Source organism: Castor canadensis, chromosome 3 (assembly GCF_047511655.1).
Source record: "Castor canadensis chromosome 3, mCasCan1.hap1v2, whole genome shotgun sequence".
NCBI lineage: Eukaryota > Metazoa > Chordata > Mammalia > Rodentia > Castoridae > Castor > Castor canadensis.
This window is the reverse complement of record NC_133388.1, coordinates 5286434-5313681: the sequence shown is the minus strand read 5'-3', so window position 1 is coordinate 5313681 and position 27248 is coordinate 5286434. Positions and strand designations below refer to the sequence as shown.

General features: G+C 48.6%; 2 gene segments (V, D, J or C); one reads left to right on the top strand and one right to left on the bottom strand.

Annotated features, from left to right (window-relative positions):
• Positions 1–27248, top strand: part of LOC141421460 (Ig mu chain C region membrane-bound form-like) — a 152417-nt gene that overhangs the window by 56163 nt on the left and 69006 nt on the right.
• Positions 9985–27248, bottom strand: part of LOC109683549 (Ig gamma-1 chain C region-like) — a 160790-nt gene continuing 143526 nt past the window's right edge. The window contains 4 exon segments of the C gene segment in view: positions 9985–10428; positions 10540–10869; positions 10969–11016; positions 11405–11695. Coding sequence covers positions 10106–10428; positions 10540–10869; positions 10969–11016; positions 11405–11695 — 992 coding nt within the window.

Below are 27248 nucleotides of genomic sequence, written 5' to 3'. Positions count from 1 at the left end.
ACGATGGGGCAATGCAACTAATGTACAGCATAAATCTAATCAGAATTGTCATTATGAATGCCCCCGTATCACAAGTATATCCTAATAAAATATATAATAAAAATTGATCGATACTTGACAGCCATGTAGATTTCCTTTGGATTGGTAGCAATTCAGAGCTTTATTTTACATTTGATTTGCTACTAACTGGCTCATAAGACATCTAAAAATTTACAGCATTAGCATATATTAATTGTACAAAGGGGTTTCATTGTGATATTTCCATACAATACACTTCGATCATTTTTACCCCTCATCACCCCCTCTTTTCACCTTCTCCCCACTGGTTCCCATCTCCAAACAATCCCCATTCTACACTCATGTCATTCATTTTATTTTAGGTCTAGATTATGATTTGTGAGAGCAATGCAAATAATTCAAATTTTCTTTGGAAGGACAACAAATTTCTCCTTGCCTTCTTCAGAAAGAGAAGTTTTGTATCTGTTTATAAACTCATTTTAGCACTCCTGACACAATTTTAAAAGTGTAGTATTTTGAGTTCTATTTGAGTGGGTATATCAATCAATCAATTTCTATATATGTGCATCTATGTCATCACCCTCTGTAAAGTAGCTTTAGTTATAGCTCTGTATGTGCTTGTCTATCATCTATCTATATCTACCTATCATATCTATCTATCGTCTGTCTGTATAGCTCTATCTATCATTTATATACCTATACCTTCTGTTTGTATGTATCTAATGTATTGCCCGTATTGTCTATCTCTGTTATCTATTTATCATCTATCTATCTATCTATCTATCTATCTATCTATGTATCTTCTACCTATCTGTCTTCTATATCTCTCATGTCCCTTTGCTCAAGCTTCTCTGAGAATCTTGGCAGCTCTGTAAAAGCTGCAACACAGTGTGGACATTGTATGTGTTTACTAGACATGGTAGTGCTTGTTTTCAAGTTTGCTTGAAGTGGAGGACCAGCATTTTGGCAATGTCTGTCTCAGTCAGCTTTTGCCAGGGCAAGCTGTGATAACAAACTTCCCAAGAGGAAAAACTCACAGTATTACAGGCTTATTTCTCCCTCACTTCTATGTCTACTTCAGTTTTTCTGGGACTTTGTTCTGAGATCCAGACCAAGGAGTGTGTTTTCTGGAACATGCCAGTTCTCAGGGAAGAAGAGAGCCCTGGTGGATCCATATGGTGCATGCTCCTTTGGCTGAGGCTGGTGTCGAAAGGGAGGTGAGCATCCTCTTCCCATGGGAGTATGCCTGCAGTGTGGAATGAACAGTGAGAGACCTGCTTCCAGTATGAGCATGTGCTTGGGAAGGCTAGGAGCTGGTTGCCTGGTGCCTAGGTTATCTCCTGTGTCCTGTGCCCCATGACTTCTTGGCTATGTCTTTGTACCCTAGCTGCTCTTGACTCCTCAGCTAGCATGGTTTTGCTCACACCCTGCTGTAGATGAGCTCTCCCATGTTGGTCTCTTTCCTTGATCTAGCCTTTAGCTCACCTTTAGGAAAGACCCCAGTGGATGGTAAGGTGAGGGGTTTGCATAGCTGGAGTTTGGACCCACTCTCTATGTGCTGGTGGTGTGGCCTCAGTCACACTCTGCTCTTGCCTGACCATCCAGCCCCCATACCACATCTGTGCCAGGTCCCGAATGGGAGCCAATAGAAAATGGGTTAGTCACAGGGACCTGCGTGACTTTACCGTGAGTTCTCCAGCATTGGAGAACAGGAGCTGGAAGGGCCCATGGGGACGATGAGGAGCAGACATCCCTGCTCCCCAGCGCCTAGATTTCATGGGGGAAATGGACATCCATGACCATTGATTGGAAGAGGCTGATGTGGTGGTAGGCTGTACTGGGGGAGGGCAGGGGGAAGTCAAGAGAAGACCAATGACATGCAGGAGGTAGTGAGTGAACACGGGAGAGGGACTTGGCAAAGGGAACAAGTGGCCAAGGTGGTTAGTACTGAGGTGTAGGGGATGGGGCTCTGGGAATTGGCAGATGTGTGTGTTTGTGTGTGTTCCTGTGCCAGACTTGTGTGGTTGTGTGTGTGACGTGATGGTCTATGCGGGCAGGCCTTTTGTGTCATATGACAGTTTTCATGTGACAGTTCCCATACTGTGACTGACAGGCATGTCATATGACAGTTCTAGGCTGTGGCAACATGCAGGTGTGAGAGTCTCTGTGAGGGCAGGTGTATGTCTCTTTCAGGTGTGTGCTCTAGGAGTTGTGGTCATGGGAGAGCAGCAGAACAGAGGCCTGGGGCTTGGACAGAGAGGACAAGACTCAGAGTTTTGGGTTGCTTCCTGTTGACCGGGCTGTGGTCACTGGACCGGCTGTGGAGAGTAGGGAAAGGGGCCACCCTCAGGGCATGTCAGCATGGGGTAGTGGTGGGCAACTCTAGGTCAAGTGTGTGTGAGGGGATCAGTCAGGGGTTGTGCTGGGCAAGTGGAGTGTTCAGGCAGTTTTCCCTCTGTTGTGCACTGACTCAGCTCAAACCAGAGGGTGACACTAAGATGGTCTTAGGGGCCTGGCCTGAGTCGTGGGCCCATAGCCTCTGCCCTGTCCCTGCAGGCTCTGTTGTGTGAATGTCCCTAGGCTCCTGTGCCACTTCTGGGACCTGGGGCCCTTGCCCTGTGCTCCTCTGCCTGCCTTGGCCTCTGTCTCCATCCCTGTCAAGACTTCAGTAGCAACACTTGGCTGGGTAGAGGCCAGGCACAGCCTGGTGTTGTGTCCCCTTAATTCACACAGAAGATTCTTCTTCCAGGCTACCGAGAGTCTGATTTGCTGCTGTGTGAGCCCTCCTGGGTCACAGGGCGTGGGGTCCCCTAGCAAGGGTGGGCTTTGTGGCCTCCAGGGCCATTAATCCTCAGATAAACATGCCCAGATGGCTCTGTTATCCTTCTTGTGTCCAGTATCCATTCAGCATTCTAGGACCACATGATGTCACACCACACACATCACACATGGACATCATGGAACAGGTGTCCCACTGTGGGCATCATACATGAACATCACACATGGATATCACACCATGGATGTCAAGGTGGGACTTGAATGGGCTCAGGGACAGCCAGTGAGGTCCAGCCTGAAGCCTCGGTTGGTCTGAGGGCCAGAGGATCAGATGGATGGATGATTCCCGTGGCCAAGGCATGTATCTGTATGTGTTTATGGTACTTATGAAGGTCTGAGTGGTCAGGAGGAGGGCGGGATGCTGACGGGACATGCTGGGGCATGAGAACCCACATGTGGAATACATGGAGGCTGTAGGGTACCAAGAGGCAGCAGGAGGCTGACTCAGGGATCAGGCAGGTGTGGAGTTGAGGGAGGGGCCCCAAGGCATGGAGGTGGGGCTGGGATCATTTATGTTGAGCCTTTCTGTGGTCAGCTATGGTTGACTGTGATCCTGGAGTCTTCATGGAAGGCTCAGATAGGTGGAGGCTAATGCTTGGTCCAGGGGAGGGAACTGGAGAGGCAGGACCAGGCATGGGGAGGAAGTGTGAGATGATATCTCAGATGGTTAGAGAGGAGAGGGAAGGTGTGGGCAACCCCAATTCCTGAGTCCCACATGGGGGAGTGAGCATGTGTGGGCAGTGGTCAGTTCCATGTGGACACAGCAACTCTCAAGGCAGGAGGAACCTGAAGACATGGAGCAGGGGCTAGGGCTGTGCTCTGAGCTCTGTGGGTAAGGACCACAGTGGCCACACTGGGCTGGTGTTTCTGGAGACGATGTCTGGGACAGGACTGGGGTCCTTGGGGAAGGCTTGATCTCCCAGGAGCCATGGAGTCTGTACCCTCTCAGCTCAGCCTGATTGGCCATGGTGACTGGCTACCTCCCTTTCCCTGTATTTCCTTTCCTCAGTCTGCCAGGCTGTCCACACTCAGGACAGTGACTGAGGCAGTGGGCTGGGTCCAGGTTGGTCAGTACTGAAGTATGGGAGATGCGGCTCTGGGAATTGGCAGGTGTTGTGTTCCTGTGCAAGATGTGTGACTGTGTGTGTCACATGATGATGCATGTATATGCATGTCACATGATGGTCTCTATGCAGGCACAAGCCCTGAGAAGCCAGTGGTCCCGGAAAGGCAGAGTGCAGAGGTCTGCTATTCACATAGGGCTATGGGTGATGCCTAGAAGTGTCCTTGAGGGCTGAATGTTCTCTGAGTGGAAAGACCTCCATCATTTGTCTTGCTCACTGGGAGGGAGGTTTATGTGGTCATATTCTGGCCTGGACTTTGACTGCAGGAGTGTGAAGTTTCTTATAGCTCTGGGATGCTCTCCTTGGGGCTGGGACACAGCCATTAACCCTGTGCTCCAGATCCTGCACCCCACACCCCTGGCATTGTGTCCTACCCAGCAATCCTGGCCCAAGCCCAGTGTCTCTGCAGCTCACTATCCAGTGGACATTGGCCATAAGTCCTATCTCAGCCTTCCTATCTTTGTACTGCTCCTGTGGTAGTAACACCACTGAAACACACCCCTGTTCTTGGTAAAATGCCTCTTTCCTGACATAGGGAGCTGCCACGGTGCTTCTCAGTCTGACTTCTGTTGGCCACTGTGGCCATGCTAAGAGGACTTTCTCCTGACTGACTAGTTCACCCAGGCCCCTCTGAGCTTCCCTCACATAGCCTTCATCTGGGCTCATAAAGACTAGAAGAAACAGTTTCTAGCAGCTCAAGGCCAAGTCTCTAGGACACTCTGGTCTGGTAAAGCCCTTCTGGAAAACACAGACAGAATCGAATGCCTTAGCTGACACCTGACTCCTGCTGTTGCAGTGTTTGCTCAAAAGTCTTTTGGTTGTGAACTTGTCACCTGCCCTCCCAAATGTCTCCTATCTCCCAGGCATATCTTTTCAGACTCAAGAGCCCTGCTCTGCACTGCCATATCAGGAGGTGAGGCCTGTGCCTTGTTCTCCGTGGGAGGACAGAATCCTGATGTCCACCACACCAGCCCACAGCTGGCCTCATTCCATGGATCCCAGGCAGCCCATGATAATTTTTCACTTCCCCAACTTCCCACTCCCTTACTGCCCCTGGAAAGCCCATCACCCCACACCAGTAGAGTCTACTCATGGTAGACTTTTCCCTATTGCAAGTCACTAGAGTCTAAAGTATGCCCTTGAACTCCAGCATTTGCTCTGCTTACCTTGGCAAACACCTTTCCGCATCAGTGCCTCCTACCTGCCCCTCCTTCCTGGCACTCATATTCCTGTATGGGCTAAATTTGACCCTACAATGAATCACACCCTAGTCTAACCCTCACCTGATTTGAGTTATCTTTGGAGGAGACTTGGGACTCACAGCTGTTGCTGGAATTGGGAGAGACTTTTAGGGCTGTTGGGATGGAGTGGGTAAATTGTGCACATGAGAAGGACATGAACTTTTGGGGCTCACAGGGTGGGCTGTTATGGGCTGAATTGTGTCTCCTATAGATTCCTCTGTTGACACTCTAGCTCCTAGAACCTCGAAGTGTGCTGCTGTATTTGGAGATGGGGTGTTTAAACAGGTAAGTCATAATGAGCTATGTAAGGTGGACCAAATCCAACATGACTAGTGTCATAAAATGAGGAGATCACACACAGCACCCTGTAATGCCACAGGGAGGAGAAGGTTTCTACAAGCAAAGGACAGAGACCGCAGGAGAAATCAACCAGCTTGGACTTCTGGCCTGCAGGACTGTCATAAAATAAACATTTGCTATTCTACTGGCTGGTCTGTGTCCTTGTCATGACAGACAGAGCTGAACAAGAGACCAAACACATGTTTCCCATCTGGTGTGACTGGTGAGGGAAGTTCTGCCTGGCCAGCATGAGACTGGTCCTGGGCCTTAGCCCTTCTCCCCCCAAGACTGACCAGGGCAGACACGGGCAGTGTCCAGCTGAGAAATAAGTGCCTCCATGAAGGAAAGACTGAGAAGCTCCTGGGTGGTTCACTTATAACTGCCAGGGAGGCAGGGTTGGACCCGGGGATGGTGAGTAAGGCCTCGGAGGGAGGGCTGGGAGAACATGGAGCTGGGAGGTGAAGGGGCCTTGGCCTGGCTTGCTAGTCTCACCTAACTGTGCCTTGAGCCTGGATGGTGGGGCCTTGTCAACACAGGAAGACCAGAGTGAGGTAGGCAACATTGGAAGAATGTTTATTACTGTTTAAAAAAGAGAGAGAGACCTTAAAGACATTAATGAGCTCTAAAAAGTTACAAAGAAGAAAGCTACCAAGTGAAAACACTGAGTGACTCCTCTGAGCACTCCCTGCTGCTTCTGCCAGAGTGTGGGGGTGCCAGCTATTATTTCTCATTTTTGTCTGTCTTCTCTCTGGATATTCTGACTTGGCATTTGCACAAGAAGTGATGGAGAAACAACGCAGGGCCACTGTCCATTGCTCATGGTCCTCGCGGCCCTGGCTCCCCAGGCCGTGGAGCTCTTTCCTTGGGCATCTTGTTCAACCGGTATTTCCTGCTGTAAGTGGTCTAGAGCTGGATGGTGGACCTGCAGAATGGGCCTGGCTGTGCTCTGGCTGTCCTTCTGGCCTTCCTCCATCTCTTTCCCTTGACACAACTCCACCTGCTCCATCCATGAGACTCATCAAAGCAGTGACTGACCTGTCTGCGACCTGTTCATCAGGCCCCTCTCCTGGGGATCCACTGGACTGAACGCCCACCACCTCTTCAGGAGTTCTTGGTGGTCATTTGGCCCAGGCTCTCTTCTGAGCATGAACCCAGGGGTAAGTGGCAGTGTACTGGTCCTTAGAGGGTGGGGTTGCACTTGTTGGTGGATCGAATCCTACCTCTGAGTGTCCATCAGGAGAGAGCAGGGTGAGCAGGAAGATGAGTATGAGGAGCTCCCCTGATGAGGGAGGCTCTGTCCCAGGAGCCCAAGAAACACAGGCCCATTGCTCAGGCTGGGGTTTGCAGAAGCACCAGGATGGAGCCTGGCTGGGCATGGGGTGGGACGAAGGCCATTGGAGTGAGCATGACTACTCTGTCCCAAAGCGCTGCTTTGGGGCCTAATGGCCCTGTGTTTCCTGGGCTTGTAGCAGAAGTGTCCACGCCTGAATCTGAAAAATTTGCCTTCTCTCAGAAAAACCCTGAGGTCAGGAGGCTACTGTGGATGAAGTTGTCTCCTGTGCAGATGACACGGACAATGCTGGGCTCCATCTCCTCCAGGGTGAGTGCCCTGTGGCTCTGAGGGCAGAGATGTCCTGGTGAGGGGACACATGACCCTTGCTGGCTCCAGCCAGTGTCCTTGCAGCTTCTGTGGAGGGACGGTGCATGTCCAAGTGGCTGAGGTTAGGAGGCAGAGCCTGCTATCTGCATGTTCCTCCAAGGGGGAAGGGTCAGGGGCTCAGGTCAGAGAGCCATAGGGTCAGTGGGTGGTGAGGTCAGAGGCAGGTGTGGCCTGGCTGTGAGGCTGCTTGAAATGGTGGACATGGTCCCACAGGGTTCTGGGAAGTCCTGGGCTCTTGAAGGAGGTGGTCCTAGGCCCCCTGCCTGATCATATTCCTATAGTCGGGGGCGATCGTCTGCTTCAGCTCCACCACCGAGGAGAAGATCCACTTCACCTGGGGGATGGCATGCGTGAGACAGGCACAGTAGCCATGGGACCGCCACCCTCCCAGCTTTGGCAGGAGAATAGGGGCAGTGTGTATGGGGGCATTGTGGAGGCAGTATGGGGGAGATCATGGGGGAACTGTGGGGGTGGCATAGGGACACTGTAGGGACAGCATGGGTAAAAGCATGGCAGACACTGTGAGGACAGTGTGGGTACAGTGTGGAAGATGGCGTGTAGACAGCATGGGGACAAGTTGGATACAGCGTGGAAGACATGGGGACAATGTGGAGATAGGGTTGGGCAGTGCTGAAGACAGCATAGGAGCAGTTTGGGGACAGCATGGGACAGTGTGGGGACAGTGTAAGAGATTACATGGGGACATTGTGGAGATACAGTGGGGACAGCATGGTGACCAGGGGACAGTGTGATTGTAGTATGGGGACATGGTAAGGGACATCATGGGAACAGAGTAGGGACAGGATAGGGTCAGGTGAGGACAGTGTGGTGACAGAGTGGGGACCAGCATGGAGTTAGTGGACAGCATGTGGTTCATGGGCACAGCCATGGGAACAGTGTACAGAAAGTGTGGGTGACAATTGGGGACAAGTGGGGACGACATGGGCAGTGAGGGTACAATGTGGGATAGTCTATGCAGGAGTTATGTGGGGACAGCCTGGGACACTGTGGAGCAGTGTGGGGAATAGCAAGGGATATTGTGGGGAGAGCATGTGACAGAATAAAGACAGTGTGTGACATCATGTGACAGTGTGGGAGATGGCATTGGACACTGTAGGGACAGCACTGGGACAGTGTGGGGACAGCATGGGGACAGTGAGAACAGCAGGGGACAATGTGGGGGATGGCGTGGGTATTTTCAGGACGTTAGGTCATTGTGAGGGCAGCATGGGACAGTGGGCATGGATGGAAAGCATTGGGGATGGTGGGGACAGTGTGGACATCATGGAGGCACTGTGATAAAGAGCATAGGGACCAGTGTGGGGACAGTGTGCCCACCTTGAAGAGTGTGACAGTGGCACTGTAGCACACGCTGAGCAGGAAGAGGGTGATGAAGATGGTGATGGTCGTCCACAGCCCATCCAGCTCCCCGTCCTGGGCCTCGGCACAGGTCTCATCCAGATCCATTTCTGGACAGGGAGAGGGTGGTCAGTGTGTGTCCCAACATGGTGGGGGCTGGGTATGGTAGGATGGGTTTAGCAGGAGGCCTGGCAGGAAGGGTCAGCTGGACTCTGTCAGCAGCACCTCCCCAGGGCCAGTTTTCCTTGGCTGCTCACTCTGTGCAGCAGCCTCAGTTCCTCCAACTGCTCCAGCTCAGTTGCTGGGCTTGGCCAGACATCCAGCACTGGCAGGACACTCTGGCCCTGGATGGTGGCTGGGAACACGCAAGACCCCTTTCCTGTGTTAAGGCCTTTGACACATGTAGGCAGTAGCTTTGCAACCTCCCTGGCCCTTTGTTTGTCCTCTGGTGACCAACTCCAGAGACCCAGAAGCGTGGCAGAGCCTGTTCTAGCAATGCCTGGGCTACAGGGAAGGTAGAGATGGGGTGTGTCCTCCATGTGTGGGGTAGAAGCACAGGCCTTAGGGTGGAGGGTCAGTGTGGGTCGGGGGGACTAGTGTGTGTTGGGGGAGGGGTACAGGTGCCCCTTGTAAGAGGAGAGCTGGTTCTGTGTGAGTTGGCCAGCATGTGGATGTTAACATTGGGCCCGGGGTGGGCCTGAGTCCATGCAAGTGTTAGGTGCTTGGACCTCTGCTGGGTCTTGTGCTGAACAGTTTTCCCATGTGAGACCCCAGTGTTGTGGTGTGTGCAAATGTGTGTGCACACATGTGTAAGTGTGCAGGTACCCCACTGTCTGTGTGATGCTCAGTGGGCTTGTTCTAATGGATTGGGGCTCAGTGTCCAGTTGAGTGTCTGGACCATTTGTCCTCTGACACAGGATGAGACTCCCCACCATGGTCAGCCCTGCCCTGTGTTGAGTGAGGTAGGGCAGAGGAGTCTGGTCTGATTTCAGAGGCAGGAAGGGGCTGTCTTCACACCTACAGCCAGGTGGGCCTCCGCAGTGCACAGAGAAAAGCCCTGGGATGTGAACCAGGAATGAGGACAGAGTGACAGAGGAGGGTCTTATTATTCCTTGTGTTCCTACCCTTGGGGGCTCTCTGAGTGTGTGTGCATGCAGGCCCAGAGTCACTGTGGGTTAGGAGGTGAGCCTGGGAGAGAGGTGCCTTAGGTCATGCCCTGTCCTATTTGAGGGCCAACCTCTAGTCAGGTCCTACCTTTATGGTGGAGCAGACCCACATGCTCGGGTCTGATGGAACAGGATCCACCCCTCCCTGATGACTAGTTTAGACTTCTGAGGCTGGCCTGATCCTGCAGCCTAAGGCCTAGGTGTGCAGTGAACTCTCTGCTTCAGAAAGAACCATGACAGTCTTGCAGGGTCCCAGGGCAGTGCTGGGTGCTTTATTTAAGTGGGGTGGGCAGGGGGAGGGTGTCAGCATCCTTGAGGGATCTGAGAGCCCATGGGATAGTGAGAGCTCGCCTGGTGCAGTGCTCATTTACCCGGAGACTGGGAGAGACTCTTCTGCGTGAAGTGGTTGTGCAGGGCTTCGTGCATCACAGAGCAGGTGAACGTCTCTCCTCTCTGCCACTTGTCCTTGTCCACTGTGAGCTTGCTGTAGAGGAAGTAGGTCCCATCAGAGTCCAGGACAGGTTGGGTGTTCTTGTAGTTCTCCTCTGGCTTCCCTTTACTCTCCCACTCCACAGAGATGTCTGGTGGGTAGAAGCTAGTGACAATGCAAGTCAAACTGACTTTGCTGTTTTTCAGTTCTTCCTGAGATGGAGGCAAGGTGTACACTTGTGGCTCCCTGGGTTGCCCTGTGGGAGAGAGGTCAGCATAGAGGTCACTGCCAGGGCAGAGAGGTTTCTAGCCAGGCTTTCACCCTGTGGCCATGGCAGCCCCAGCCTTGCCCACCACACCAGTCCCACCTTTGACTTTGGAGATGGTTTTCTCAATGGCGGCTGGAAGGGCATTGTGGGTGACCTTGCACCTGAACTCTTGTCCTGACAACCAGTCCTGGTGCTGTATGGGGAGGACACTGACCACACGGAATGTGCTGTTGTACTGTTCTTCCCTTGGCTGTGTCTGGGCTGTGTGCAACTCCACATCGTTCATGTACCAGGTGAACTTGACCTCAGGGTCATCATGGCTCACATCTACCACCACACAGGTGATCTTGGGGGTCAGGGAGATGGTGAGGACATCCTTAGGTTTTGGGGGGAAGATGAATACAGATGGTCCACCCAGGACTTCAGGAGCTGGTGCGGGATATAAAGGAGACAGGTCAGTTCCTGGGCACCCTCTGAAGTTGGGCATCTTTGGGCACCTGCGTTGGAGGGTGAGGCCTGGTGACTCACCTGGGCAATGGGGACATGGATAGGGAGTTGGTGTCTCACCGCTGGGCACTGTAGAGGAAAGGCTGTGGTTACTAGAGTTTGGGAGAGGAGGTGCCAAGCAGAGGGAGGGGAGAGTTTGGCCTGGGAGAGGGCATGGGCTCAGGTCAGGGTCAGGCTTATCCCAGGATGTGATCCTGGACAGTCCTGAGACCATCACCTATATCTGTGTGTCCAGGGGCTAGGGTTGGTCATTTATTCCAGATCGTTTCTCCCAGTCTGAGGGAGAGAGGCCTGGGAAGATGCCTCCAGGTAGGAGACAGGCAGGACCCTCTGTTGAACTGGGCTTGGTTCCCCTCCTTGACAGAGGATGCCCAGCCATGGTAAGGCCAGGCAGGAGGGCTGACCCTCCCTAGCCTGACTCCAGTGGACTCCCCCCTCCCTTAGGCTGTTCTCTCACCAATGGTCTTGTCCACCTTTGTGTTGGTGGGTGGGTGGGCTACATTGCAGGTGATGGTCTGTCTGGGCCAGGTGCTGGCAGGCACAGTCACCAAGCTGCTCAGGGAGTAGAGGCCTGCCTTCAGAACGGATGGGAAGGTGTGCACACCGCTGGACAAGGCTCCAGAGTTCCATGACACGGTCACTGGTTCAGGGAAGTAGCCGCTGACCAGGCAGCCCAGGGACACGGTGGATGTAGATCTGACCCCGCAGCTGGGGGCCAATGGGAAGACGGATGGGGCAGTGGCACTGGCTGCAAGAGAGCAGACACTGAGTAAGCTTGGTGTCAGGCACAAATGGACACAGATTCTGGAAGCTGTCTCTACTCAGTCTCTCACTCCCCTCCTCTGGAGCCCTGACCCTCTGCAAAGACCCTGCAGAGTGCAGTGTCTGGGGCTTGTGGGTGTCAGCAGCCCTCCTGGGTAGCTCCATCTACCTCACATAAGCCCCTCCCCTTCCCAGCAGCCCCAGCCCAGGTCAAGCCTATGGTACCACTGAAGCAAGTCCTGTCCTCCATGTGCTTCCTGAAAGATGCTTGGTTACTGACCTTGGTCCTGCCATGGGTGTATGGCTCCTTGAATATGGTGAGCCTCTGCCACCCTCTGCCCAGGTTTTGGTCCCAGTGCTTGGAACTAGACCCTGCTCCTGGCCTTGGCCAAGAAAAAGGAAAGCAGGACTGACTTTCATGGAGCTGGCACTGAGCCAGATTGGGCCAGCACCCTCCAACCTGGGCTTGGATCTCTGATATTTCCCTAATACTGTCCCCTATTAACTTTCCTCTCAGTCCCTCACCACTCCACCCCTGCTAGCCCAGACTCCCACACCTATGCGCTAGACCCCATCCCTGGATCCTAGACCCTCCTCAGGCCCAGCACGCCTCTCATAAACCTTCCCAGCAACTGGCAGTCCTGCCTGTCCTGAATTCACTGGCTGCCTCCCAAGCTTCTGGCTCTCTAGGACCTTACTCCTGTTGGGGGCACAGTGATTCATCACAGGGATCCATCTTCTCCCTTCTTACTCCTCGCTCTACCCTCAGCACTCCTTGCCCTTCATGGAGCCAGCACCCCAGACCCCAAGAGTTAATTTCTGTCTCCAGAATCCCTGGGGCCTCGAGGTTTATGGCACCCTGAGGACTCTAACCATCTCCCTGTTCCTTCCACCCGTGGTCCTCACCTCAGCCCCAAGGCCTTGCCAGCCTCCTCCTCCCTCACCATTATCTCAGCCTCTTTGTAGCCCCAGCTCAGGCTCTGAACGGGCTCCTCTTCCTCTCCTTTGTGGGTTCCACATCCCTGTGTACACCCTTTTGCTCAGCAAGGTTTTCCCTCCTGCTTCATGTCCCCACCTGCTCCTACTACCAGACCCAGAGCCCCTGACCCCAGACTTATTTCCTCTGCTTCCTTTAGCAGTGTGACCCCAGGGACCTCCTCTGTCCTGGTTGCCTCCCCATTCAGCCCAGGCTCCTCTCGGCCCTATGATTATTTACGTCTGCAACCATGGTCATCCCTGCCTGTGAGTTTAGCCAGAGTCCTGAGCCCCGGCTTCCTTCCCCTGCTCACTGCCTGGCAATACACTAGATCCCTGTCCTCACCTCATTCAGCTGACACTTCTCCAGCCATCAGCCCTCATCCTCCTCCCTGTGCCAGGCATATGGAAGATGTGGTGCTGCATAAGTTTGGGAACCCCGGGAGCTCAGAGTGAGCAGTTATGGGTGAGCTGGGGCAGATGTCAGAGTGGGATGAGCAGGTCCCCCAACTTTTGGGGCTGCCTCAGCCTTACCACCTGCCCTTGCCCCCCTGAGCCCTCAGTTCTCTCTGCTCTAACGTCTGCTCATCTATTGCCAGAGCCCAGGGTTCCTTCTGCTCTGACCCTCTGTCCTGGGCTTCTAAAGTTGCCCCTGTCCTACCTGACCTGCCTTCTACCTGCATCTCCTCCCCAGAGATGCTACTGCCTTCCCTACACACCTTGCCATCCCTCAGGCCAGGTTGGCCCCAAGCCTGACCGTCTCTCTTTCCCAGTCCTGGGCATGCTCAGTGACCCCACAGGACCCCGCCCTGTGTCTAGCGATCTCTTTCCAGCAGAGCTCCTGACCTGCCCTATCTCCTGCAGGCCTCTCCCTCCCCCTTTCCCTACTACTCCCAGCTCTGGAAGCTTCTGTTGGCCCCTTGTTCCTCTGGGTCTCCTTTGCTTGACCTGGTCAGATGTGGTGTTTTGCCCACCAGCTTCCAGTCACAACCCCGACCCTTCCCCACCCTCAGCGCAGACCAAGCAGACATAGCCTCAGCCCTGAGCTCTGGGATCCTTTTAAACCTTCTTGTCTGCTTCCACTGTACTTCCCAGCTCCATCTCAGAACAGCAGACTCCCTCCTTTCTGCTAAGGGCACTCCCTCTGACCACACCTGGACTCAGCCCTGCTCTCCATGTCCCTACCCACCCTGTACCCTGCACTGTCTGGGTGTTGTCTGCTAAGCTTCGTGTCATCTGCCTTCTGAGTACACAGAGACCCTTGTTGGCCACTTCTGTCCTTTCCCTACTGGCCCTCTGCTCTGAGTCCTGGCTGCATCACTACACTGGACAGGACGCTTTGGTCCCTTCTGCCTCCCCTCACTCCCCTGTACTTTGATCAGCTCAGTAGGGAGGCTGACCTGGGGTTTCTTGACCTCTAGCTGTTCCTACTACCTGTACCTGCTCAGATCCTGCTGGGATGAGGGCTCCTTGTTCCTTTACCTACTGACCTCCTGGGGCTGCCCCTGTCTGCACTGTCCTGCCTCCTTCCTGAGCTCGCAGGTATCTGCTATGCCTTGGTCCCCTGTGTTCTAAGGACTGCCCTAACCCTCCAGCACTCCCACCTGCCCCAGCTCACCGATACCTGCTCTGCACCTGGTTCCCTGAGCTCCATGGGCTGCTGTAGTCCTCCAGCACTCCCACCTGCCTGAGCTCACCCTGGCCCCTGAGCTCCTGGAACGTTTTCTGTTTGCCTTGCCATCCCTCTTTATTTTTATTTTTAGCTCACCCGAGGCTGCTCTGCACCTGGTCCCCTCAGCACCTTGGCTGTCCTGGTCCTCCAGCACGCCCATCTGCGCCAGCTCATTTGTAGCTGCTCTGGACCAGTTTTCCTGAGTTCTCTTGGCTGCCTTGGCCCTCAACACTCTCACCTGCCCACCTCACCTGTAGTTGCTCTGCACCTGCTCCCCTGAACTCCTGGGGCTGCATTGCCCCTCATCTAGGAGTTTCCCCCTGCTCCACTCACCTGTAGCTGCCCTGTCCTCGTACCCTGAGCTACTGGGTCTGTTCTGGCCACACAGAATCTCTCACCTGCACAGCTCCCAGGGCTGTCCTGCCTCTAGCACTTCTACCTGCCCTAACTCACCTGTGGCTGTTCCGCCTGGGTCTCCTGGGCTCCAGGGGTTGCTGGTCCTCTCTCAGAACTCCCACCTATGCAAGCTGACCTGTGGCTGCTCTTCCCTGATCCCCTGAGTTCCTGGGGCTACCCCTGCCCATCTCGCCTTCTCTCAGTCCATGTTTGGCTCCTCACTTGCCTCTTCACTCTCCCAGCACTGGACTTGCTCCCTTACCCCTCAGGGCCCCTATTCTGTCTCCAGCCAGCTCTCCCCAGGAGATCCTCTGACACTGCCCTGTTTCCTCCCAGATAATCTCCTGCTGGCCTCACCATACCCTCTTTCCACTGCTCCCAGCTCTGGTAACTTCTGTTGGTCCCTTGTTCCTCTGGATTCCTTCTGTTCCAACTGGTGAACATGCACCAAGCTCTCGGACTGGCCAAGTTCATCCCTCAGACCTCCTCCTTCCCCATCCCATTCCATCCAGGAGACTCTTGCCACCTTTGGTGTGTCTACTCTGGTGGTATGGGCATACACTGGGGTTTAGGAATATGGCACTGGCTGAAGGCAGCGAAGCCTTTCATTTGGGGTCTGGTCTCTCTGCTCCTTCCCACTCTCCTGTAGGGAGAGTGTCTGCTATGTTATGGGAAGGCCACTGGTATGCCCAGCCCTGATGGCCCTCTTCCCCTGTAGCTTCTTCTCCCTGCTGACCCTACTCACTGTGTAAAGGTGGCTCCCAGCTCTTGCTGCTCTGGTCCCTGGCTGCTACCAGCTCAGCTCTGTCTTGTCCTCCTAGGAGTCACTGCCATTGTCCCCAGGGACCTAACCCCGCCTCTACTCAGACTAAGAATGGGATTGAAACTGGGTGGCACGTGGCACTTCCTGAAGTTCCTCTTTCTTCTGGGGGTTTCTGTGTGTGAGGGGGAGTTGGGCCCTGACATGGCTGAGGCTGCCTCATCTGGGTGGGTGGAGGTGGGCGAGGCTGTCCCGGTGGCTATCAAGGGAGAAACAGGAAACCAGCTGTCACCCACTCCTCTGTGGCCATGTCCTTCCAGGGTCCCTAGGGCTCCTTGAGACTGAGCATTATGTCCACTCTATCCTGAATGCCTCCCTGAAGTGCTTGGGGCAACTGAACCCTGATCCAACCCCAATGGCAAAGTCTCTCTGGTCCACTCTTCAGCCATCTCTCCCTCAAAAGTGACCAGGTCAGCCTCTGACACAGGGAGGAGGGTGATGGCTGGCATCTGGTGGAGTGTCAGCTTAATAAAGAGGGAAGGGAGACAGGTGTCAGGGCTCTGACTGAACTCATAGGCAGGGGAAGTCATAGCTATAGAAAGAGCCAGTGCTGGGGGCTAGGAGGGTCTGTGCTGAACAGAGAGGGAACATTGGCAGGGAAGTGCCAGGGGCTGGCACTGTGAAAAGAAGCAGATGGTCTGCTGATTGGGGTTAGGGGCCCTAACCATGGTCCTGGGGATGGTGGAGACATGGGATAGGAGGGGTGGTAATGGTGAGCATTGTGGGGTGCATAGGGCTGTATAGTCCACAGAGGTGAGGTGCTCTTTCAGGGCCTGAGTTGGAGGCTGGCAGGGCTCTGAGTTTGAGACAGTTACCAGGGTTTAGGGACAGAGTGTGGTCAACTTCCTCAGGGGTAGGGGTGTACCCAACTTTGAGGACTCAGAGCAAGAAAAGAGGTTTCTGGTGACTAGTGATGTTGCGGGGTGAAGGTAGGCAGTGGATGAGGAGAGAAGAAGATGTTGGAAGAGAGGAGAGGAGAGGAGAAGGTCGAGGGTGTGTGGGAGACTCCAGGGCCCTAAGGTGGGACTATAGCAGGAGTATCTGAGATGGTGCCTTGGTGAAGGTTAGTTTCTTGAGCTGGGGTCTTGGAGGGTGCACTTCAGGGTGCAGAGGGCAGCTGGAGTTGTCTTGGTCCTGCTGTCATGGGGATTCCTGGGGTCTCTGTGTGCATGTCATGACCTTCCCACTAAATGTGCCTCCAGAAGAGCAAGAGTATTCTCACTGTGTCCCCACAGTGAACTCTCCTGGATTTGGCTTAGTTCCTGAACAGCCTGGCCCCAGAAGCTGAGTGTGGAGCGAGAAATGGGAATGCTTGAGGGGCTGCAGGTGACACTCCGTCCATCCCTGTAGATCTGAGGCATCTGAGGAGGCTGTGGCCTCTCCTTGGTGGAATCTAGCTCATTACAGCTCAACTTCACAGTCAGGGGAGCAATGGGGCACCTGACAGCCCAGATATAAGCAGCGAGGTTGAAGAGGCTGGGGGAGGGTGGAGAGTCCTTGTGCAGTCTGTAGGGCTGACAGCACAGCATGTGCCTGTTTTCAATAACTGAAGGTGTTGGGCAAAGCACCACAGATGGGCGGCTTGAGCATCAGAACTTGTTTATCTCCCATCTTGGAGGCCAGGAGGCTGGGTCAGGGTGTAGGCAGGATGGGGTCTCCCTTGCCACAGAGAGAATCTGTCCCAGGCCTCTCTCTTAGCTATGTGGTATTCTTGGCAGTCACCTGTCCCTTGGCTTGTTGAAGCAGCACCCTAGCTGCAGCCTTGTCTTCATGGCCTTTTCTGTGTGCATGAATCTGTGTCCCAACTGCCACTTTCAAGGACCCCTGTTCTGTTGAATTCATTGCCTACCCTGATCCAGTATGAACTCATCTCATCTTGATTCCATCTGCTGACTCTGTTTCCAAACATGGGCCTGTTCTGAGGTTCTGGGTTTGGTACTTCAGCATGTTAATCTGCAGCAAGTGCAATTCACCTCATGTCAGGCTACCCTAAGGCCCCCCAAATTCATGTCCTCCCATGTCAAATGCATTCATCCTACCACAGTATACCCCAAAGTCTCTTCCATTCCAGCATCAGCTCCAAGTCCGAGATTGCATCCAAATATTACGAGGATACTCAGATGTGATTGACTGTGAGGACAAATTCTCTCCCTGTGTGGAGCTGTTAAGCTAGATGTTAAGTTGTCAGCTTCCAAAATATAATGGTGTGAAAATGGAGGGGATGAACCAATTTGGGTTATAATACATATATAAATGGAACTGTCACATTGAAACACCCTGCATAGCTATCTTAAACAAGCAAAACTTTTTTTTAAAACAAAAACAGAGAAAAGGAAGGCAGGACAGGTCTTGTCTGGGGTGTTGGTATCAGCGGGAGTGGGGAGGATACAAGGAAAGGGTTTAGGAGGGTGATTATGGTGCAAATATTGTGTATACATGTATGTAAATGGAAAAATGAGACCTGTTGTAACTTTTCCTGGAATGAGGGGGGAGGGGGGGTAGGGGAGAATGATAGAGGGGGTGAATTCAACTATCATATATTGTAAGAACTTTTTGTAAATGTCACTTTGTACCCCTAGTACAACAATAGTAAAAAATAAAATCTTAAAAATATACAATGGTGTGTGTGGGGAGTACAGACGTTTTCATTCCAAAAGAGAAATTGTGTGGAAGAGATCACAGTCCCTAGAGACCATGGTCCCCAGAGAGTCCAAAATCAGGCAGGGAAAATTCCATGGATTTGAGTCTCCTTGGCTTCCTGGTCTGCCCTAGGAACACTGGGCTGGGAATCCCCAACTTCTGGGCCTGTGGTCACAGCACTAGCAGCCTCTGAGGTTGTGGCTCAGTCATTCTCTCTTCATTTTGTGTGGTCTTTCTCCCCTTCACTCCATGCTGCCTTGTTTCTGCTCTTACAAAAGTCTCAAAGTTCTTGCCTTTCCTATGAAATTCGGGGTGGGGGGGTCAAAGTCATCACATAAGAGGGTTCTACAGAGTCTTCTTGGACAACCCCATCTCTGTGCCTGACTTCTGGTGAGATGGAGAAAGTCCTGATTTTTCTCAAAGTCCACTGACTTAAGCATTATTTAAATAGTGATAGATTAGGAAATAAGAGCACAGAAAAGGGATCCAGAGTGAAGAGACAGCCTACAGAATGGGAGAAAATCTTTGCAGGTATCCATCTGACAGGGGACTAATACCCAGAATATATAAACAGCTCAAGAAATTAAACACAAACAAGCAAATAATTCATTTAATAAATGGACAAATGAACTGAACATACCCTTTTTAACTAAAGAAGTAGAAATGGTCAATAAACACATGAAAAAGTGTTCAACATTTTTAGCCATCAAGGAAATGCAAATCAAAAGTACATTGAGATTCCATCTCACTCCTGTCATCAAGAAAACAAATAACATCAAACACTCACGAGAGTATGGGGGAAAAGAACACTTAACCATTGCTGATGGGAATGTAAATGAGTGTAGTCGCAATGGAAATGAGTGTGGAGGTTCCTCAGAACACTAAAAATAGTACAGCTGTGTAATCCTGCTATATCATTTCTGGGTGTATACTCAGAAGGAATCAAACTCAGCTTACAATAGAGACGCCTGCACACCCATGTTTATCATGGCTTTATTCACAATAGGCAAGTTATGGAATCAATCTAGGTGTCCATCAGTGGAGGAATGGATAAGGAAAATGTGGCATACATACACAATGGAGTACTATTCAGTCATAAAGAAAATTGAAATTATTTCATTAGCAGGAAAATGGATGGAACTGGAATCACCATGGCAAGTGAAATAAGCTGGTGTGAGTATTGCACTTTTTCTCTCATATGTGGAATATGAAAAAAAGACATGAACAGGAGCTATTAGGGAAGAGAAAGGGGATCAAGGGGAGTGGATGAGGGGGAGAAGATATGATAGTAGGGGGTTAAGTGTGATCAAAGTATGTTATATGTATGTATGACAACTTCATAACAAAATCCGTTATTTCATTAAATTAATATATGCTCATACAATTTACAAAAGGAAAGGAAGTCAAAGAAGGAAAGAAGGAAAGGAAGAGGGAAAGAAGAAAAGAGAAAGAAAGAAAGAAAAAGAAAATAAAAGGAAAAGAAAGGAAGGAAGGAAGGAAGGAAGAAGGGAAGGAAGAGAGTCCACAAGGTTTGACTAAACGTTTGGGCACCATGTCATAGCCAAGGTGACACAAATTACCCATCACACAGGGGTCATCCTCCTGGTTTGTATTTGTGCTTGCATCACCAGGGAATTGGTGTCAGCTTGTGACCAGACTCACAGTGATCATCACAGATCTTACAGTGAGAAAAATGAACTTCTGAGAATCAGACGCATTTTACGACTGTTTGCTCTGAACATGGCTTCTTTTAAGTGTGGCATTTTGGAGGGGGTGGAATTTGAGCTCCGTGCCAGGAAATCATGCAATCTATACTACACAATGGCATGATATTGATTAGAGTTTGGAAGAATAAAGGTGGATTTGCCAGCTTTGAAGCTGGTGTGTCTAGTCATATAGCTAACCTTGCTGTGTAAATGCAGTCCACCCCTCCTGGAGGATTGACTCCTGCTCTCCAGAGACACCTGCCATGCCTGAAGATGGAGAGTCTTCTGTTCGCATTCATGTGGACACAGTATTTGCACACAGTGCCCTCCTACACCTTTTCCCCACCTCCTTCCCCCTCCCACTGCTATCAGATCTCCCCCGCCCCCGGCAGGCATTTTCTGCCCTCTTGTTCTCCAATTTTGCAAAAGGGAGAAAAAAGAAATGACATTTTTGCTTGTTTAAGATAGCTACATAGGGAGTTTCCTTGTGGCACTTCAATGTACATATCTATTACAGCCCAGTTTGGTTCATCTGTATTTTTTTTCATTTTACTTTAGTCACTTCCTTATGGTTGTTTCAACCAGTTTAAAAACTCCATATTCATTCTCATATAGAGAGTACATCAACCATATTTACCTTAACTGCCTTCTTTTACACTCCCCATCTCATATGTGACCTCCCCTTTGTGTGACCTGTTTTTCATAATATTGCTGCATTTGTAATAGGTCTTTATTTCCACATAGGAGAGAAAACATGCAGCTTTTGGCGTTCTGAACCTGGCTATCTTCACATAAGATGATGTTCTCCAGTTCCATCCAGTTACTTGGAAATGACAAAATTTCATTCTTCTTTGTGGCTGAATAAAATTCCATTGTATCTAAGCACCACATTTCCTTAATCCATTCATCAGCAGCACTTACTGTTCTTGTGTTAGGGTCCGTCTGTGTCTTTATGTCCAGTAGTGTTTGTTGAATGAAACTGGGCACAATTCATTACAATGCCCAGTACACATGTTTACCATTGTGAAACACTCTTAATATATTGTTCTGTTTTATCAATATGAAGTAACCTTCTTTGTCACTTCCAAGTAATTTTAGTTTGAAGTCTGCTTTGTCAAATATGACTGTAACCATGTCTTCTTGCTTTCAGGTTCCATTTGCTTAGCATTTATTGTTCTATCCTTTTAATTCAGCCTGAGTTTGTCTTGTCTAGTGATGTGTGTTCCTTGCAGGCAACGAAGTTGGATCTTTTTTTTTTTTAATCCAAACCACCAGTCTCTGTCTTTTAATTGGAGAGTGGAGACCATTAGCATTTAGAGTTACTAATGAAAGGCATGTACTAATTTCTGTCATTTTGTTGTTTTTGTAATGTTGGACTCTTTCTTAACCCTCACTTACTTATCTACTGTTTAGAGAGATTTAGTATTTCTGTAATTTCATGGCTTTGTTTGTCTTTTTATTCTCTGTGTGAGATTCTTTTAGGTATCTTCTACAGTACTGGCTTAGTGGGCATGAATTCCTTAAGTTCTTGTTTATCATGGAAGATTTTTTATATTTTGTTATATCATGAAGGACGGCTTTGCTACCCTGTATTTTGGTATTCAGTAATCTAGATTGGCAACTATATTCTTCCAGGGCTTGAAATATATCATTCCATTAGCCCTTGCCTTTAAAATTTGTGTTGAGGAATCTGCTGTTTTTCTGATGGACTGTGTTTATATGTGACTTGGCACTTCTCTCTTGCAGCTTTCACTATTATTTCCTTGTTCTGTGCACTTAATGTTTTAACTATGATATAATGTTTAGAGTTTCTTTTCTCCCTTCCTTCCTTCCTTCCTTTCTTCCTTCCTTCCTCTCTCTCTTTCTTTCGCAGCACTGGTTTGAACTCAGGGCCTCACACTTGCTAGAATGGTGCTCTTACCATTTGATCCACTCTACCAGCCCGTTTTTTATAATTTTTTTTGAGGTAGAGTCTCATGAACTGTTTGCCCAAGGCTCCTGATCTCTGTCTCCCGAGTAGCTAAGATTATAAGCATGAGCCCAGCTCTTGACCGTTTAGTGTTCTAAAAGCCTCCTTTACCTGGATAACTGTCTCTTTTCCTAGATTTGGGAAATCTTCTGGTATTATTTTATTTAATAAATTTCTATGCCTTTAGCTTATAGCTTTTCTCCTTCTGTGCTCTGATTCTTAAGTTTTGTCTCTAAATGGTCTTGTGTGTTCTGGTTGTGTTTTCTTCTTTCTTTATCATTGTCTCAATGTTCTAGTTCATTTACCTTGTCTTCTGCTCTGATATTTGGTCTTGCACTTGATCCAGGGTATTGATGAGGTTTTCACCTGAATTTTTTAATATTTAACTTATTGAGGTCTTCATTTCTGGCAATTCAATTTTTCTCAGAATTTCTATCTCTTTATTGAACTCTTCTTTACTGTCCTAATTACCTTACTTATTTTGTTTAACTGATATTTATATTCTTTTCGAATTAATTCAGATGTTTATTAATATCCTTTCAGTTTTGTTGATATCCTTATAATCATTCTTTTGAATTCTTTAGGATTTCATTCACTTCACTACCATTGGGATTTTTGAATCTGGGGCCAACTCGCTGGAGATTTTAGTCTCCTGTATTCTTTCAGTTGATAATATTTGGGGTGGGAGGAGGAGGTAGTGGCATGATTGAGGTACAGTTTTTATCCCTGGACTGTGTTCAGTAATTGAACATTCACTCAACATGCTCAAAGCACTGAGTCTGACCCCAAGCACCACTCAGGGAGAAATAAATGAGCCTCAGAAGCAACTACAATTGATTAACACACTAACTATGGAAACACAGTAATAAGAATAATCACCACCACAGCTCTAATAACTTTTGGGAATGAATGAGCACAGACTGTACTGCATGGACCAACAAGACACTAATTTATAAGTATAGGAATGGGCACAAAATTGGAAGAATAATACTAGGGAATATGTCAAGATTTAAAGGGAAATAAGTGGAAGAAAAAGAGGCTAAAGTAAATAGAAAGTAGAATGAGAAAGAAGAAGAAAATATATAGAGAAGTTCTGCCTAAAGGAAGAGCGAGAAAGAGAAAAAAAGACTTGCAAACAAACAGCCAAAACAAATAACAATAAGAAGAATTTTAGATGGGGAGTTAGAGATAGAAGAAAAGGGAGAGAGAAACTGATCTAAGTGAAGTCTGAAGGACAATAAAAATGGGGGGGGGGTGCTATAGAGAAAGGAGAGAGAGGAAAAGAGAAGATTAAAAATAGATGACTAATATCTAGGTGTGGTGAGTCATGTCTACAATCCCTGCACTTGGGTGCTGGAGGTTGGGAGACCATAGCCCTAGGGTCTCCCAGAGATATAAGGCAAACCCATTTCAAAGACAGATCAAAACAAAAACAAAAACAAAAACAGTACAAAAACTATGAGCGTGGCTTAAATGGTAGAGCACTTGCCTAGCAAGTGTAAGGCACTGAGTTCAAACCCCAGTATTGCAAAACAAAATAAAAAACAGACTAGACAAATCAGATCAAAGGAATTAGATATTAAATGCAGAAGTAATACAAAGGAAGTATAAAATAAGGAAAAGAGCAAAAAAGAAATTATATAAAAATAGAAAAAATTTGCAAGTAAACATTTAAACCAATCGGTTTGGCTTAAAGTCCTTTCGGAAAAGCAAACACTCTTCTAAGGATGTCATTCATGTGGCTGCGGCACAAATTCTCAATTTACACTGGATTTTTTTTCCTCCCTGACCAATTCACCAGTGTGCTACTGGGTGTGTGCCATTTTGGCTGCCTCTTTTGCTTATGTTGTTCCCTAGATATCTGGTGTATGTGGGGTATGTGGTTACTCCTCACGACAATATGGGGCTGTCCTAATCTCTGGAACCTTCAAGTATCTTGCTCTGTGATGGGGAAGCCCTATGGAGATGCACCTCTAAGATGGAACACTTCGCTTCACAGGCACTATCCTGTAGGTCTGCCCACTCCAGAGCTCCATTAAAATGAGAGGTGATTTCAAATCCCTTCTGTGACTCCAGCTCTGTGTGGAGCTCTCTGTACTTCTGACTCAGACATTCCACCATAGCCAAACTCACTCCTGGTCAGCACTCAGTGAAAAAGACAGGTTCCAACAATACAGGAACCTCTGACCTCTAATGCTTCAGTCTGGCTCTGGGTCCATACTCAATGGTTGCTCAACAGTGAGCCACGAATAAGTGCTGGGGAGAACATTTTCAGAGCTTCTATGCCATCTGGACTCCTGGACCCCTGTCTGGGTAGACTGCAGATCTGCATGGTTTTGGGTACAGTGTTAATTGTGTTTTCTGTGTCTGTCATTTTTTCCATGTTTTTCTCCATCCTTCTCTTTGCCTTGCCACTTCTGCCCAGACCACTTGTGGAAGCTTTCTCTCTTTTTTCTCATTCGATTCTTCAAAACCCTCTGATTTTTTCAAAATAAGATTGTTCACTACTAAAACCACAGACCATGTTTTTTTGGAGTTCTTGGTCTTTCTTTTACTTCACTCCCTGCCCTAACCCCTGGTCCTTACAGTCTGTTCCATGCTAGGCTCTTTGCCCATGTTGGAGTGGTCCTTCTCCCCCTTGGTTCCACTTGCCAAACTCACCCTCATTCGTTTTTAAAGTCTGATTCTGTTTGTCTGCTATTGAAACCTCAGCACCTCCTGCCTCACCTCAAAGGCTAGCTGGTCTCCAGCTGCTTCTAGTGACTTCCCTGAAGATGTTAGGGGTGGTTGTCTTTGGTCTGCCATTTTACCTCCTTCTGACCAGATTTATTTTTAAGAAAAGATTTTGAAGATTCATAGTATTTTTAAAATTCCAACATGATTTAACTTTTTGTGGATATTTTGCTATTTTATTTTGAGGTAGTTTATGTATTTTTTTCATTTCTTTATTTTTTATTTTATCATCTTTACATTTACTCACACGTCTCACATATATTTTGAAATCCAGGCATTCTTATATATTTATTTTTTAGTTCTAGGACATTGTCTGGCATGGTTTATTTGATGACATTTTCCACTCTAGTTTCTCTATCCCTTTAATTTCATAAGTCTTTCTCTCATATTTCCATGTTTATTTCTTTTAGTGTAACTTTGTCTTCATGTCTATTGAACTTTTTTGTTTTTTAACACAGTGTTTAATATTAAAGATCTCTTTCCTCTTCTCTATATATCCCCTTCTGTCACTCTGCCCTTGTTTTATGGATGTACTCTGGTTTGGATCCTCAATGTTTCCCAAAGGCTCATGTGTTAAAGGCTAAGTTCCCAGGGTAGCACTATGGGAAGTGGAATCTTTAAGATGCAGGACCCAGTGGGAGGGATTCTGGTCATTGGAATCTCCGTCAGTCCTTTCCTTTTTTTCTCTTTAGCATTATACTAGGAAGTGAATAAATTATTTTGATATTTCACATGCTTCCACCATGATGTGCTGCTCTCTCTCTCAAACCACAAGTCTGAAAGCAGTGAGTCTACATGATCATTAACTGAAACATCCAGAACCATGGATCAAAATAAACTCATCACCTCAGGCATTTGTTAGAGTAACACAAATCCAATTAACACAGGATGTAATAACCACCTGGGTATGTTATTCACAGTGTCTTGGTTGTTTTCTTTTGTTCCTGAGTTGTCTTTTGTTCCAGCTTGATTTTATAGTGGAAGAATCCTCAAATGTCTGCTGATGCTGCCTCTTGCCTATTTTTTTTTGGTGGGATTGGGGTTTCAAATCAGGGTTTCATACTTGCAAAGCTGGTGCTCTATCTCTTGAACTACACCTCCACTCTGTTGTTTTGTTCTGGTTATTTTTGAGATGGGGTCTTATGAAGTCTATACCTTGACTGGGCTCAAACCCTGATCCTCTTGTTCCAAGCCTCCCATGTAGCTAGGATAACAGGCATGAGCCCATTGGTGCCAAGCCACTTGCGTAATTTTAGTGATGGAGCACCTCTAAGGTGTGATGGATCCTCTGTGTCAGTGGGTGGAAATGCTGTCCAGTTGATTCAGTGTGTGTGATCATGTGGAATTCCGCATTTTTGTTGGTAATCGCAGTTCTCAGCATCTGTAAGTACTTTTACTCGGAGAGGGAGATGGTAGCTTTACAGAGAGAGGCATCCTCTGACTTCCTCACTGGGAGATATTATCATGGTTCAGATGCGGGGAGCCAGTGAGCAGGGGGACCATGATCCTAGTCTTATTCTCTGCATTCTCATTGCTTTCCTGTCTCTCCAACCTCTACTGGATTCCCTTGAGCCTTGGTGCTTCAAAAGACCCTCTCCATAGTAAATCTCCATCATATTCCAGGATGTATAAGGATGGGTGACATCTCCATTACTCATAAATTCTTTCAAGCAGCTTTGTAAAAAGCATTTTTCCCTTACCTTGGACTCAGAGGCACTTGACATCTTCAATTCTTGGCATTTCCCTGTATGTTGGGTCAAGAAGTTGCCTTTCTTTTTCTCATTCCTGTTATCTTTGCAGGTAGGTCTTCGTGCCCATCTCTCTTGGGGCATGGACACCTTTCCAGTTGCTTTTTGCAGTGACACTTTGTTTGTCCCTTTCTGTTGTCTACTCTACCATTCTCTCTGCTCTTAAGAGCAAATTTCTTTTTTCCCCTTATATTACTTCTCCATGTAACATTTATTTTCTTTGATCTCTTTTGTACAGTTTTTCTCTCTGTTGTTTTAGTTGATCTTTTTCTGCATTTTTATTTATTTATTTACTTTTTACTCTGTCATTGACACAGGTTTTCTCTACTGCTGGCCTGGGCTGTGGTCTTCCTGTCTCTCTCTCTCAAGTACATAGATTGTGAGCTATCACACACAGCCTGCAATGTTTAATTTTAAATCGCCTCTTCTTCCTCCCTACTTTTTTGTCACTTCCATTCTATTGTCTTTCTGTTTTCAATTAGATTGAGTTTTCTTCTCTCTCTATCTTCTACAATTATTCATTATTGTCATTATGTTTGGCTTGTTGTTTTTTGTTGGGTTTTATTATTTTTATTCATTTTCTTTCCCATTTCACCTTTGCTTATATGGAAATGTCATAATGAAACCCTTTACTCTGCACAATTAATATAAACCAAAAGACAATCAAAATAGATACTGTATTGGTGACTTCTAGCTCCTTTTTTAAAGATAACTTGCCTCTAATATTGAGGATGTAAAACTTAATGTCAGCAAAATATTGTCAAACTGAATGAAACAATGTATGAAGAGAATTGTATCTTGTGGAATTTATTATACATACGTAGTTAACTTCATGTGTGAGTTAAATTTTCTCACTCTCTCTCATCCTGTTAGTTTTGCT